General features: G+C 39.4%; 1 protein-coding gene across 1 annotated transcript in view; it reads left to right on the top strand.

Annotated features, from left to right (window-relative positions):
* Positions 1–15,330, top strand: part of KNTC1 (kinetochore associated 1) — a 90,056-nt gene that overhangs the window by 55,677 nt on the left and 19,049 nt on the right. The window contains 11 exon segments of the mRNA XM_051972711.1: positions 649–765; positions 1,591–1,700; positions 4,749–4,959; positions 8,599–8,688; positions 11,013–11,184; positions 11,273–11,331; positions 11,462–11,678; positions 12,372–12,445; positions 13,049–13,259; positions 13,352–13,461; positions 14,803–14,849. Of these exon segments, the coding sequence (XP_051828671.1) occupies positions 649–765; positions 1,591–1,700; positions 4,749–4,959; positions 8,599–8,688; positions 11,013–11,184; positions 11,273–11,331; positions 11,462–11,678; positions 12,372–12,445; positions 13,049–13,259; positions 13,352–13,461; positions 14,803–14,849 (1,418 nt within the window).

Raw genomic sequence — 15,330 nt, 5'->3', positions numbered from 1 at the left:
TGGGGAATATACACTCTTAGGGTTGTGATATGAATAATGAATTAGCCGTGGAGGCTGAGGAGGGGGTCAAACTGGCAAGAGAAGAATATGGAGAGGCTGGGGTCGGGGGGAGTGAGGGAAGAGAGGAGGAAGAAAGAGAGAAAAAGAGAGATCTGTGTGTGTTAGAAGTCCAGAGAGGGCCCTGTATCTGGGAGCAGAGGGTTTCCAATTGAGGGACTGTGAGGACTGAGAAAAGCTTATCCAGTCTGGAAATTAAGAGTTTAGAGAAGCTTTGGACAAGGCAGTTTCATTGAATGATGATGTCAGAAGCTTGATTTCAAAGGGCTTCTTCTCTTAATTGTATCAGGAAGTGCAGGTCGCCATTGGAGACAACTTTTTCTAGAGTCTAGAAGGGGAAGCATAGCATAAAAGTCCGCTTGCATTTTATTTCATTTACAATACCATTTGTTTAGGGATCCCTCTCTATGTCTCTGGTACTGAACACAGTGCTGACACAGAGTAAGTGTAGGGTAGGTGTTTATTAATTGATAAATGTATTTGGGAACCTTTACACGACAAGAAGTTTTGTTGCTGTGGGAAGGCTTTTATTTAGTAATTTGTGAAAAATCTTCATTTTCCAACCCAATTTTGTCCTATTTTTGTGTTTAGGCTGTATCCCAGGTGGGCGCTCAACTAGCTTATCTCTACAAGGAACCAGAAGTAAGGCTGAAGTTCCAGGAATTAATCACAGATGCCCAGTGGGGACTTCGCCTCGGGAAACTTGGCGTAAGCTTTTGAGTCACCTGCTTTGTTTGGGAAATAGCCTTCCTTTCTTAGGTTAGGAATGTGGAGGGGAGAGTCCTGTGGCCACATGGAAAATGAATAGCAGGGGCCTACTCTGGGCTCTGAATCCAGTGCTCATTCTGCTGTGCAGCTGAATTTATACAGTATAAATGCTTGAGGTTAAGATACTTAATTTTGTTGGGCAAATAAATAATTTGTGGGAAGAGTAAACAGAAGATTTGGAGCCAGAGATCCTGGGTTAGAATTCAGGATACTGTTAGCTATCTGTGTGACCTCAAGCATGTCCCTCAACTCTCCAGTCTCAGTTTCTCCATCTGTAAGATGAGAGATTTGGACAGTGCAGTCTCTAAGGTCCTTATAGCTGACTTCTGTGCTAAGGCCTCCTCACCCAGTCTGTTCCAATGAATGGTCTCTGTGTTGGCTTTCAGCTCTAGAGCTATTTCTTTGGCCTCCTTTGTAATTAGGGTAAATGTTCTAGATCTGTTTTTGACCAGATTTGCCTAGCTTTTCTGAAGCCCAAGTAGTGCAGTCATCATATTTTGAAACCATGCTTTGCATGTGGCTAATAGCTTTGTGGCTCTTAGGGATGTTGTAAGCTGCTGCTCTACATATTTTGACTCAGGAGGAGTGGTGGGGAAATAGAATTTATGGAACTTTATTAGAGAATTCTGGTTTTTCTTTACAGCAGTACAAAAACTATATATATGTGTGTGTGGTTACTGCAAGTCCCATGCCTGCATCTATGAATTCTCAGTTATTCTCTTTATTTTTTTTTTATTGGTGATATCTTTTTGCTTTTTATCTTAGATTTCTTTTCAACCAGTGTTCAGAGAGCCTTCACTAAGAAAGAAAGAACTCTTGATCACATTGGTAAAGAATACAGGTGTGGACACGACTCTCATTCTGGAATACTGCAGGTAATTGCCTCAGACCTTAGAACATTATATTAGCAGCACAGCTAACTAGAATAAAAATAACAATACCCATGTGATTCATAAGAATGCCTTCCCGTATACTTGATTCTTAAGATTAATTTACTGTATACAGAGGAAATCCAAACCTGTCTCGATTGCTTCCTCTCCATTCTCCATTCTGAATGAGTAGGAGAGGCCATAGGACATAAATTAACAACTCTCAGCAGTGAAAATATGGGATGCGAGAAATTGAAATTTTTCTTTTGACACACTAGGCGAGTCTAAGTGAGTGTCATGTTCTTTCTTTGGCTCTCCCTTTTCCCTATGTGCTCTTCTGACAAGGAGTGTTCATATAGCAGGCCACTATTCTGATCAATGAGGGGGCCTAGGGCTTTGTCGTGGTGCCCTGTAAGTTCCAGTCAATGCAAGTGCCAGCAATTTTAGCTACTGTTAAGTGTGAAGAGTGTGTTAGTTTGCAATTTGAACCTGTTATTTACAGTAGACTTTTCCTCGTCCCTTAGAGGTCTGCATTCAAAGCATTCACTAGGAGTCTTGTTAATGCAGAACACTGTTCTCAAAGTAAGCTGACCGTAGAAATGTCAAGTCTTTTTAAAGATTCTATCTGAGATCTGCCACATGAGAGTATAGGGCAAACATTCCTTTCTATACACTTTGTAAAGAGGAATTGTCTCTATATACTGCCTTTTCAGATGTCCTTTCAAAGGAGGGAGAATATAATTCACTTAAAAATATGTCCTTGCAGAACCCTTTATTTTTTGTACTTTTTAAAAAAAATTTTATACAATATCTTTAATAACTCTCCAGGCCAGTCCTCTAGAATTTGTGATATACATGATCATGCCCAGTTTGTGTTCCAAAAGCTCAACAATATCATACCCAGTGTGAGTGCACATGGTATGATTGATTTTAACATGGTGGGAACTTACATATGATTCTTTTTCTTTTCTACCTCCTTTAAAATTTATACATTTAAACAAATAAGAGGGACAGAGGCAAGATGCAGAAGAAAAATAACCTATACCAAAAGCCAAATGCCATTTTTACAGTAGATTTAAGGATCTTTCATACAAATTTCTTCTAAAGTGTGGATTTGGGGAATATCCACATTATACAAGAGAGTTCTTAGTAGAGGTGACTGGAAAACACAGAATATCACCAGGGAGAAATTAAGAAGAATCTTGGGAATCAATAACAATTTCAGTAATACATGGTCTTATCCTATCAGCTTCCTAGATAATGCCTGATAAAGAGTTTTTGGAACTTATTATATAGCCAGATGACAGTAGTACATGGTATCGCCACAAACCAATACTGAATCTGAAGTGTTGTGAAATTCAGGACTGGAACATGTCCAAATCCACTGGAGAAGATTGCTGGCAGAGCCCTTCTTAATCTTTAGATTTAAAAGCTGTCAGTCATTATTCTCTGGAGCATATTTCATTTTTTCAATTTTATAAGTGAAACATCTCCAGAGATTTAAGGCATAGAATTATTATTTTTATTATTTATATTAACCTAGTAGCTACTTTCAAAAATGCAATTTGTTTTTTGTTTTTTTAATTTTATAGCTTTTTATTTACAAGATATATGCATAGGTAATTTTTCAGCATTAACAATTGCAAAACTTTTTGTTCCAACTTTTCCCCTCCTTCCCCCCATCCCTTCCCCCAGATGGCCAGTTGACCAATACATATTAAATATGTTAAAGTATAAGTTAAGTACAATATATATATACTATGTCCATACAGTTATTTTGCTGTACAAAAAGAATCGGAGTTTGCAATAGTGTACAAATTAGCCTGTGAAAGAAATCAAAAATGCAGGTGGACAAAAATAGAGGGATTGGGAATTCTTTGTAGTGGTTCATAGTCATCTCCCAGAGTTCTTTTGCTGGGTGTAGCTGGTTCAGTTCATTACTGCTCTATTGGAATTTATTTGGTTCATCTCATTGATGAAGAGGGCCACGTCCAGCAGAATTGATCATCATATAGTATTATTGTTGAAGTATATAATGATCTCCTGGTCCTGCTCATTTCATTCAGCATCAGTTCATGTAAGTCTCTCCAGGCCTTTCTGAAATCATCCTGCTGATCATTTCTTACCGAACAATAATATTCCATAACATTCATATACCACAATTTATTCAGCCATTCTCCAATTGATGGGCATCCACTCAGTTCCAGTTTCTGGCCACTACAAAAAAGGCCGCCACAAACATTCTTGTACATGTGAGTCCCTTTCCCTTCTTTAAGATCTCTTTGGGATATAAGCCTAGTAGTAACACTGCTGAATCAAAGGGTATGCACAGTTTGATAACTTTTTGAGCATAATTCCAAATTGCTCTACAGAATGGTTAGATTCATTCACAGTTTGACCAACAATGCATCAGTGTCCCAGTTATCCCACATCCCCTCCCACATTCGTCATTATCTTTCCCTGTCATCTTAGCCAATCTAACAGGTGTGTAGTGGTATCTCAGAGTTGTCTTAATTTGCATTTCCCTGATTAATAATGACTTGGAGCATCTTTTCATATGATTAGAAATAGTTTCAATTTCTTTGTCTGAGAATTGTCTGTTCATGTCTTTTGACCATTTATCAATTGGAGAATGGCTTGATTTCTTACAAATTAGAGTCAATTCTCTATATATTTTGGAAATGAGGCCTTTATCTGAACCTTTGACTGTAAAAATGTTTTCCCAGTTTATATGCAATTTGTTTTGTAATGATATCTCCAAGTGGGCCAGAAAAGAATGATTGTATTGTCTTACTTGGGGACCAGACTAAGAAGTTGTTGAAACTCATGATTCTGTTGACGTCAGTCAAATTTTCAATCACAGTGACTCATTAAACCCTCTACTAAGTCTTAGAAGGGTGTAATCTTTTCTTGGTCAGTGGAGTATCCCACCAACACAGATTCTAAGTCCTTGAAGTCCTAATGTTGTCAGCCTAATGTTGTCAGATCTAATTCAGTTACTGGGCAAAGGAAACCTAGATTTGTTTGTTGATCTTAATTTTTCCCTCCTTAAAGCACGTATGAGTTGGACAGTGATGTCGCTCTTCAACTTTTCATTGAAACCCTGATTCTCCACCATAATCATACTGACCACTGTGAGGAAGACAACGCTGGATATTCTTTGAAACAGTCCCACTTTAAAGTTCTGACCAAAGCCCTCGAGATGGTGCCTTTGCTGAAAAGCACGAGGAATTTGGTTGTGAGTCTCAATGGCATCCTATACAAGGTAGGTTGGTAATTTCATCAGGCATTCTTTCATTTCCATCTTGTTTCTTTGACTCACACTAGCACGATAAGGGGACTGATTGATAGCTTAATATAGTTTGCCACAGACACATTTTTCTTCTTTCACTTTAGTAGGAAAATTATGTAAGTATTGGGCTATATAATCACATTGATTTTTTTAAAAATTCTGTTCTTTCAAGTTTCAAAGCACTAACATTTTAACATTTTCATTGATTTTTTTGGTTTTTACACCAATGATTTCCCCCTTGCAACAAAGAAAAGCTTTTGTGCAAAAACTCAGTGATTTCTTCAAACTTTAAACCCTTATTTTATGTAGTAATTGGTCATTTCATTTCATCTGATCTGCCTTTTTTTGTCTTCATTATCATTTCATTTCATTCTTGTTTTCATTGTTATATATTATTCTATTGATTCTGCTTTCTTTGCATTGAAATAGTTCTTATGGGTTCTCATATGTTTCTGTGAATTCTTTGTACTTGTTTCTTGTTATTGTTACAGTTTTGTTATTGTGCACTAATGTTTTATTACATTTATATAATTCTATTTTTCATATTTGCGTATCATTTGTTCAGCCCTTTCTCAACAGATTTTCCTCAAAATACTTCGTTTCTGCCTTCCTTGCTACCACAGAAAGTACTGCTATGATTATTTTGTTATGTTTGGAACTTTTCTGTCTAATTATTATTTTTTAGAAAGCTACAATGCCAGACATTATTCTAAGTCCTGGTATGCAAAGAAAGGCAAAGATAAAATCAACCCCTGCCCCCAGGAAACTTACATTCGAAGGGAAGAAGTATTATGTTAAATTAAAGGGATATACAAGGTACATACACAGTTGAAGGAAGGTAACCCCAGAGACAAATACTCAAATGGCTTAGGGGGACCAGCCTGTGCAAAGAATGTCACATGCAGGTAACTGCACTGGGCCAGTATGGCTGGATCCCAGAGGGCATTTTTTTTTCTCTTTTTTTTTTTTTTTTTTTTAACTTTTTATTGACAGAACCCATGCCAGGGTAATTTTTTACAGCATTATCCCTTGCACTCACTTCTGTTCCAATTTTTCCCCTCCCTCCTCCTACCCCTTCCCTCAGATGGCAAGCAGTCCTTTATATGTTAAATAGGTTACAGTATATCCTAGATACAATATATGTGTGCAGAACCGAACAGTTCTCTTGTTGCACAGGGAGAATTGGATTCAGAAGGTATAAATAGCCCGAGAAGAAAAAACAGAAATGCAAGCAGTTTATATTCATTTCCCAGTGTTCATTCTTTGAGTGTAGCTGCTTCTGTCCATCATTGATCAATTGAAACTGAATTAGCTCTCTTTATAGAAGAGATCCACTTCCATCAGAATAAATCCTCAAACAGTATTGTTGTTGAGGTATATAATGACCTCCTGGTTCTGCTCATTTCACTTAGCATCAGTTCATGTAAGTCTCGCCAGTCCTCTCTGTATTCATCCTCCTGGTCATTTCTTATAGAACAATAATATTCCATAACATTCATATACCACAATTTAATCAACCATTCTACAATTGATGAGCATTCTTTCATTTTCCAGCTTCTAGCCACTACAAACAGGGTCCCAGAGGGCATTGAAAGAAGTGATGGATAGGACAATTGGAAAGGTCCAGCAATTGGAAAGTGATGAAAAGGACAATTGGTGAAGAGGACTTGTTATATGGGCCTGGGAGGAATAGGGAGCCATTGCATTTTACTGAACAAGGGAATGACACGAATTGATCTTCACCTTAGGAAAATCACTTTGGCAGCTAGACTGGGGGATGGATGGAGGTGGGGAGAGCCCAGGCAGGTAGGCCCACCTGCAGCTACTGTAGTAGTTCAGGTGTAAGGGGGACAGGGCCAGTAGCAGAGATAGCAGCATGAGCAGACCCAGGGGGATGTATATGGGAGGCGTGGGAGTGGAAACAAGGTGGACAACAGTTTGGTTATGGAGGTTGCGTGAGAAGGAAGAGTTGGGAGCGACCAAGCTAAGCAAGCTTGAAAGGAACCCACTTAAATGTGGTAGTTGTGGACTCTGTTGGGAGAGACTGCTAGGAGTAAACCCACAGAAAGTAGCTACTTAGCTTTTTATAGGGCATTTGCTCCCATACTCAGGGGTCCACATGGTGGCAGTAGAGAGGAAGCAAATTAACTCTTAGTAGCTGCTCCCTTTTCTCTCCTAGAGGTATATGTTACTGAAGTAACTCTTGTTCCAATGTGTAACTTCTCATTCTGATCTTAAAAGAGTAATGAGCACCTTTCTGAGAATCATATTTGCAGGTCTCAAATTTCTACCTTGCTACTTCCAAAGAATGGTCATTTTTCATTTTCTTCCAAATTTCTCATATGAATGGAAGAAATCAAATATTCTTAGCTAAGAATCTCACATAATTATTAGATCTGAAACACAGATGTTACCCTTCTTAAATTTTTGGTTTTCTGAAAATATTTTTAAAAAGGCAAAAATAAAACAGATAATGGAAATAGTGTTGGAGCTGCTGCAGAAGACGGGAAAAAGTGCTAATGCACTACTGGAGATAATATGAATTGGTCCAACTAGTCAGGAAATCAGTTTAGAATTTAAGTAAGGAATGCTCTATTAGTGTCACTGTTCTTATTCCTTTGACCCAGAAATTATTGGGTATATATCTTAAGGTGGTCAAGAACAGAAAGCAGTCTCATGCTGGGGCACTTTTTGTGGTAGCGAAAAACAAGAAATAAGAGAGTGTCCCATCAACAGGGCATGGTGAATAATTTGTCATGGTAAGTGAATGCAGTGTTAGCACCCTAAGAAAAGACAGTCGGGAGCTCTTTGAACAAGAACTGTGGGAGAGTGAAGTAAGCCATTTCCAGAGAAGTTTAATAACTTCAGCAAAAAATGAAGACAATAGTTTGTGATTATAATAATCTTTGTTGGCCCAGCAGACAAGGAAAGGCACCTCCATCTCTTTGTTGGAGAGATAGAGAACATTGGGTACAAATGTTGCATGTACCGGTCAGGTGAGATTGCCAGTTGCTTACTTGTTTTTCTGTGTTAAAGCAGGAAAGATAATTGGGTATGTTTGAGTGTATCTCAAAATAACTAACAAAAAATCAAAAGGTATTTTTTAAAAAGGTATTTTCTGTCTTTGGTTACTGTTTAATATTCAGATTTTGTTCTGATAATGTGGATTTTAGAAATGAGAAAAACTGGGTACTTATTCTTTGAATTGAGGGAAACTAGGTGGCACAGAAGGTAGAGCACTGGACATGTCAGAAAGACTTATCTTCCTGAGTTCAATTCTGGCCTCAGACACTTCCTAGCTGTGTGACCCTAGGCAAGTCATCTGTAAAGTGAACTGGAGATAGAAATGGCAAACCATTTCAGTATTTCTGCCAAGAAACTCCCAAATGGGGTCACAAAAAATTGGACACCACTGAGAAAATGACTAAAACAATTTTTTGCACATATTTTAATAGCAACTTAAGATTTACAAAAGCACTTTGAATCAGTTGAATACATTTGAGAGTGTGTCATATGTATATATCCACAACTTAACATAATTGAACTTATATCTTTTTTAAAAAAAACCTTACTATTCTCCAGTGTGACTTTTTATATCTTGTTTCTTAACAGTTGGATCCATATGACTATGAAATTATTGAAATTGTCTTGAAAATTATGCAGAAAGCTGATGAAAAGGTCACCAATGTCAATATTATTCAGGTATGCCAGAGAATACTTAAACAATAACTAGCTCCCTAAGTTATAGTTCTATTGGATCATGATATTCAGACTTCACTCTTCTCCTAAGTAACCTTTCCTTTGAAAAGTTCCAGAAATATTTACAGATATAAAGATTTTTCTTCCTGCCCTTTATCTTAATGTTGCTAAATTGGTCTTTTCTATTTGTAGGTTAATTTCCTTATACTGCCATGGGGTTGAAACTTCCCTAGAGGATAGAAGAGTTTATTAACCAACCAATCAACAATCATTTATCAAACACTTTCTATGTTCCAAGTACTCAACATGTTAGGGGTACAAAGAAAAGCAAGGCAGCCTTTGCCCTCACAGAACTCATATTTGTAACAGGAGAGAAAATGTATAAATAACTGTATAGTGGAGGGTATATTAAAAGTAAATAGGTAATTTCAGAGGCCAAAGTAGTAGCTGGTGAAGGGAATGGAAGGGTGGCTAGATTTGAACGGAGAATCCTGAAAGAATCCAGGGGAAAAGGTGGGGAGTGAGAAGGGAGAGTATACGGCGTATGGAGGAGAGCCAGTGAAAAGACTCGGCAATGAGAAATGGAACGAATGTTGTGTATGAGGAACAGCAAGGGGGGTAGTACATATACATTGAAGAGTGTTAAGTATTTCTTGGGGAGAGCACAGTATAAGAAGACTAGAAAGATGAAGGGGCCAGGATAGGAAAAGTCTGAAATAGCAAATACAGGGCTTTTTCATTTGTTCCTGGAGCTATGAAGGAGTCCTTTGAGTTTATCAAGAAAAGATGTGACATTGTCATCCATAATCACTTGGTAATGCAGAGGATGGAGTGGAATGGCAGGTGAGGGATTCTTAAACTAAGAAAACCACTCAGAAGGCCATTGCTCTGTTCAGGCAAGGGGAGGTAAACAAGAATGGTGACTTTGTAAAGGAAAAGAATGGGACATCTAAGAGGGATGTGATGAAGGAAAGAGACTAACCACAATTTGATAGTATATTAGTTTTGTGGAGTAAATGGAGAGAGAATTGGTAATGATAGTTGAAGTGGTGACTGGAAGATGGTCATAAGTTGGAAGAGGGATGAGTTTGGCGGGAAATGAAAATTAGTTTTGTCTTGAACATGTCAAGCTTTGAGATTTCTTTGGGATGTCCACTTCAAAACTGTCCAAGAGGCAGTCGATAATAATGTATGACTCTAGTTCTTGAGACAGGTTAGGGCTGGATGTATATTTCTGGCAATTATCTTCATAGAGATGATAATTGAACCAATGGGAAGTTTTGAGATCACTAAATATGGTAACATAGAGAAAGAAAAGGTGACTCAGGACAGAACCTTGGAGAATGCTTCCTTTTAGTCAGTATGACCTGAATGAATTTCCAGCAAAGGAAACTGCAAAGTAGAAATCAGACAGATTGAAAAAAAACAGAGGACCAAGTCCAGAACAAATGTAAGGAGGAGAAAATGCAGGAGAAGAAAGTGATCAGCAATCTCACATCCTGCAGAGAAGCTGCAAGTGAAGCCATATGAAAACATAACCTGAGATTGAAATGATTTGTTGTTGGTCAAAAGAAATGTATTTATCAACTGAGATTGAAGGAGTACTGAATGCACCCCCAAATACACAAAATTGAGTCTGATAAACTGAAATTTTTAGTAATTTCATGACAATTTCTCTATTAAATATACCAACAACACATTTCACTATCAAACATACATGGCCCTATGTTAGTGGGTTCATCACTGAAATTTTGCTAATTTGTTTTTTCCATCTTTTCATATTCCAAATATCTCATTATTTGGACAGGGGGTCCTCCCTCCAGCAATACAATTTTCACCCTTTCCTCAATTGCAGAGAGTCCTTGAGAACTGTAGATTAAAAATTCATCATTTAGCAGTTGACCTTGTAATGAGCCTCATGACCTCCTGTCTTAAGATAAACAAAGACATTCATTACATTAAGAGGCTTGTTACATTAAGAGCTGAAAAAGGATGGTGATGTTCAAAAAGGGATTCATTAAAACAGGAGGGGTCTGAGATAGATCCATAGCCTTTGCGGGAATGTTGTTGTTTGGATCAATTGCTGATGTTTCCAAGAAACATCCCTTAGTATTAATATGAAAGACAGGACCGTGTGCTTGAAGGCTTTGCCCTTGTCTCAGATTTAAAGTCCAGGAACCATCAAATGGAGTAAAAGGACCAGGGCATGTCATTTTCGATGAGGACAGTAATCTTCCTTGGGGCTTAGACGTTTGAAAGCAAAGTTTTTCAAAGGAGGTCATGGGTATCTGTTCATCCGATAGGAAACCACTGTTCTTTCCATGTAGGGCTTGAATCTTGTGAAGCATTTGAAATCTTATAGACGAGCCTCCCCTCCTGGGAATCTGGAACACGAATACATGATGAACCACGCGCTGACCCTGTCTTCAGCTGCTCACACTCGGCTGCCTTTTCATCTGATTTTCTTTGGAAAAGTGCAGAACTTCTGGAAAATTTTATGTATGTTATTCACTACTTTGTTTCAGTGTGGTGAAAAATGCATCCCTTGATTTCTTGGACAAACCATTTTTTCCATTTTGTCTCATAGCTGCTGAGCTCAGTGAGGAGTCCTTCCCAACATTCCTGCTGATCACCAAACTAATGAAGGTAATTGGCAAAACCCCGCCAAGTCAGTTCTTAATCCACTGGTCCTGGCTCCGACTATAAGAATCTCTGCTGCTTATATAACTTGTGTAAATTGTTGTTAACTTGTGGCCCTTCTCTTTTATCATTAAAGGTTTCCTTGGATTCTTTATATGTGTCGACAGCCAAACAAGTCTTTGAAAAAAGCTTGAAGCCAAAGTTGTTGAAGCAGGTGCAGGCTCAGGGCTCGACCCTGAATAACAAGGAAATAGCTAAAACCAGCCAGACTCTGCAGTCCTATTTGTTATCCATAGGTAATCCTGAGTGGGCTGTTGCTGTGGCCATCAACTTCGCTCAGGACGTTCCAGAAGGTAGGAATTGTGGGGCATTGTAGTTCTTTCACTGAAACTCTTCTCCCAGCTCTCTGAGGCATTGAGTCATTGGCTTAATGGTGGGCCTTTGATTTATTTGCTGCATAGATGTAGAATTAAGAACCCAGTTCTTCTTACGTGGTTAGATCTCTAAGACTTTGGCATTACTGAAAAAGTCTGGGAATAAACTAGGTATTGCTATCTCTAAAACAATTGTGGGGAATTGTGCTCCCGTGGGAAAGTGTGCTGTCTATATGCAGAATGATGAAATGGATCTAGTCATTTTTCATTATTTGTTGTAATCGCAACACGCTCACTCTGCCCCTGCTAATTATCCTATCTCCATCTCCCAATTTTGTACATTTGTCTCCAATCCTGTACCACTTCCAGTGTCATCTGTTTGGCTCCTCCGTACCATAAATCTATCGGCCATTCTCCACAACTGGAGGACAGGATTATGAGAATTGCTGTGAGTGTATTCATGGTCCAGGGCTCTCTTTCTGGTTATATGTAATAAAAATTGCCCTGATTAAGCTGGGAAAATACAAAGAATACAAATACAAAGATATTTTGTAGGTAATTTATGCAAGATAAAAAGCAATCAATATGTAAATGACAAAAACTGGAAATGCTCTTTTCTAGTTTAATTTAAAAAGGTCATTTGAGACCAGGTAAATTTCTCCCCTTTTTTAGGTTGCTACAAGATAACTACATTGAAATTTTGCCTTTATTTGGCTGAGAAATGGCTAAAGAATATTCCATCCCAGGTTAGTCCTTTGGGTGTCATTTGTGTGTGTTGTGCTCGCTTAAGCTAGCCTTCTGAGAGGTAAGGGGTCGTGGTGGCCAGGCTGCCCCAGAGACTCCTGGTAGCTCCAGTCTACGAGGAGACCCCTCAGCACCCCAGCCAACTCTCCAGCAGACTGAGGTGCAGGCCAGCCGCTCGGCAGTGATGGCCACTGGGATTCTCCCAGTTTCAGACAAATATACAATCAATAAAGAGATGACTCCTCATTGAGGTTTGTTCAGGGGCAGAGCCTCTGACCTGTGAGTTAGGACCTGAGCTGGCCAGGAGGAGCTGGGGCCATGGCCAGTAGATGGTACAGAGGGACTGTTTACTGGCCCCCCAGGCTTACCTGAGCAGGCCTCTGGAGGGCCTCACATGATTGGTGGAAGGACAGAGGCCTGGGACCAATCAGAAAGCCGAGTCTCAGCCCTCGGGTCTGGGACTTGTGCTCTCTTGTCCTGGGCCTTCATCTGGGGAGTCTTGGCCAACCTCCCTGGGGCAGTCCGGGTGACTTCATATGCTCGCCAGCCCAACCTGTTCTTTGTGACGCAGGATCGCCTTTTGGTTTGTGACTTTTTTTTAAAAGGGTGAAAACCATGAGAAAGCTGAGGTCTTGTTGAAGCAACTGAGGCTGCAGTACCAGAGGTCGGGCACCGAGACTGTGCTCATCACCCACCGCTTGAGCACTCCAGAGCACCTGAAGCTGCTGGGGAAGCCAGCACAGCTCATCGCCGGTCTGTACGAGCACAGCAGCATCCCGCTGAGGGTCCAGGGCCTAGCTGGCCAAGACTGTCCTGGTGAGGGCCCCACAGAACCAGGTTGCCCAGGTCTTCCCTCCTCTCGTGTTCAAAATGTGCTTAAAATTCCACTTTCTGTTGTGTGCCTGCAGACATTCACGCAGCTGCGAAGGAGATAGCTGAAATTAACAACTTGGATTTGGAAAAAATCTGGGATACGCTTCTTGAAAAATGGTTATGTCCAACAACACAGACCAATGAAGTGAGTCATTAATGATTATTGGGGATTTGGTGGTGGAAACGGGGCACCCCCTGCCCCAATCCACCTGTGGATCTGAAGCGCCTCACTGTGTGCAGGTTCTTTAAAGGCACAGATTGCAGCCCATTTGGGTCCAGGTCCTCACATGAATTTGTCCCAGGGGAGCCACCCCCCATCCCTAAGCTCTTCCCAGTGTCTTCTTGATATGTTAAAGATGTCGAGAAGACATGTGGACAATCCATTACTCTTATCACATGACATCCTTTGGCCAAAAATGAAAAGAGCATGAGGGGATCACAGTTTTTTAAGTTACTATGCTGTTTTCAGGTCTCACACCTAAAAGGTTCGAATAGAGTGAATTTTGTTGCTTGATAGACTTTCATGTGCTTTAATTTTAGTTTTTGTTTTTCCATTAGGCAGCTTAACTTATTAGGATTAAGAATTTCCAAAGTGTGATTTTTCTTCTTTTGTTTTTTTCATAAAAGAAGAGCTGAGAAACATTTCCAATTCAGGATAGTATTTGCTATTGGATTACTGATTTTTTTTTCCATTATTTCTTTAGGATTTTAAGGTAGAATTTAGTGAATAGCATTAAGAGGTGTTATACTGGTAGCAAGCAGCATTTTCTTTAAAGTCTGCAGTCCTATACAGATAAGATAATAGACATTGTAGAGAGCCCTGGGATACAATCTGCCTCTACACATATTGAGCAAATCCTCTGGACTTTCACTCTCCCGGGAAGCTCCCTCAAAAACTATACATTTCAGAGAGGTCTGTTACTTGGGCAAGGAGGTTTCTTTAGGAGGTTTCTTTACCAGGATATCCTTACACCAATGAAATGACAGGTCTATTAAAAAACAAAAAAACCCTGCCCCCCCCCAAAAAAAAGAAAAAAGAAATGACAGGTCTAGGAAAAAAGTCTACCTTCTCCCTTAAGGTTCAGCAAACATCCAATAAGCATCTGCAATGTGTGAACCGTGCTTGGCACTGGGGGTACAAAATGAGAAAACCCTTGCCTTCAGAAAACTGATATTCTGTAGAGAAAAGTGGTAAAATGAGGAGAGCAGGTTGAAGAAGATCAGAAGGCTAGCCATGGACCAAGCCTGGCACTAACTCAATCACTAGAGCACTCCTGAAAAGGGCATATGAGTTCTATTTTAAATCCATAAAAGGGGCATTGTAGTGCAATTAATTCTATGGTGGGGCCTACTATAAAGAGAACGATCTTTTCAGAAAACAAAGAGTGACTTTTTTTTTTAATACACTGAAAGATTTCTTGGGTGTGTCATTATTATTTGATTTTTAAAAATTTGTTGTCTTTTTTTTTTTTTTAAACTTTTAAAGATACCTTCAGAATTCTTTAATATTCAAGGAGATGAAGCCCTCCAAAGGTAAACTCATTTTCTTTACTTATAGAGGACAGCTTTACAAAAATACATGTTTTAGTTTTGTCTAAACTGCATCTTGTCACATGCTTTCCTTCCTTTCCCCTTTCAATCCTATTTCTGCCAAGGGTTGATCCTCAGCTCCTCACTCTCCCTCATAGCCCTGTCCATTTAATGGCCAGATTTTGTTATTTCCACCCCCACAACATCTCTCAAAACTCTCTCTTCTCTAATCTCACAGTCACTCCAGAGTTCAGTCTCTTCACCTCTAGCCAGGACTGTGATAGCCTCCTCATTAGTGCCCCTGCCTCAATTCCCTTCCCATTCCATTCCATTCCATCCTAGGTACAGCTGTCAAAGTGTAAGCACATCATCCCTGCTCTGCTCAGTAAACTTCAGTGGCTCCCACATCTTCTGGTGTTTCCCAATCTGGCCACCTTTCCAGCCTTATTATACCTGATTTCCTACACATCGTGGTCTAGTTTTC

The sequence above is a fragment of the Antechinus flavipes genome, chromosome 1 (genome assembly GCF_016432865.1).
Source record: "Antechinus flavipes isolate AdamAnt ecotype Samford, QLD, Australia chromosome 1, AdamAnt_v2, whole genome shotgun sequence".
NCBI classification, from domain to species: Eukaryota; Metazoa; Chordata; class Mammalia; order Dasyuromorphia; family Dasyuridae; genus Antechinus; species Antechinus flavipes.
The sequence above is the reverse complement of the archived record's forward strand: the minus strand, read 5'-3'. Positions and strand labels throughout refer to the sequence as shown.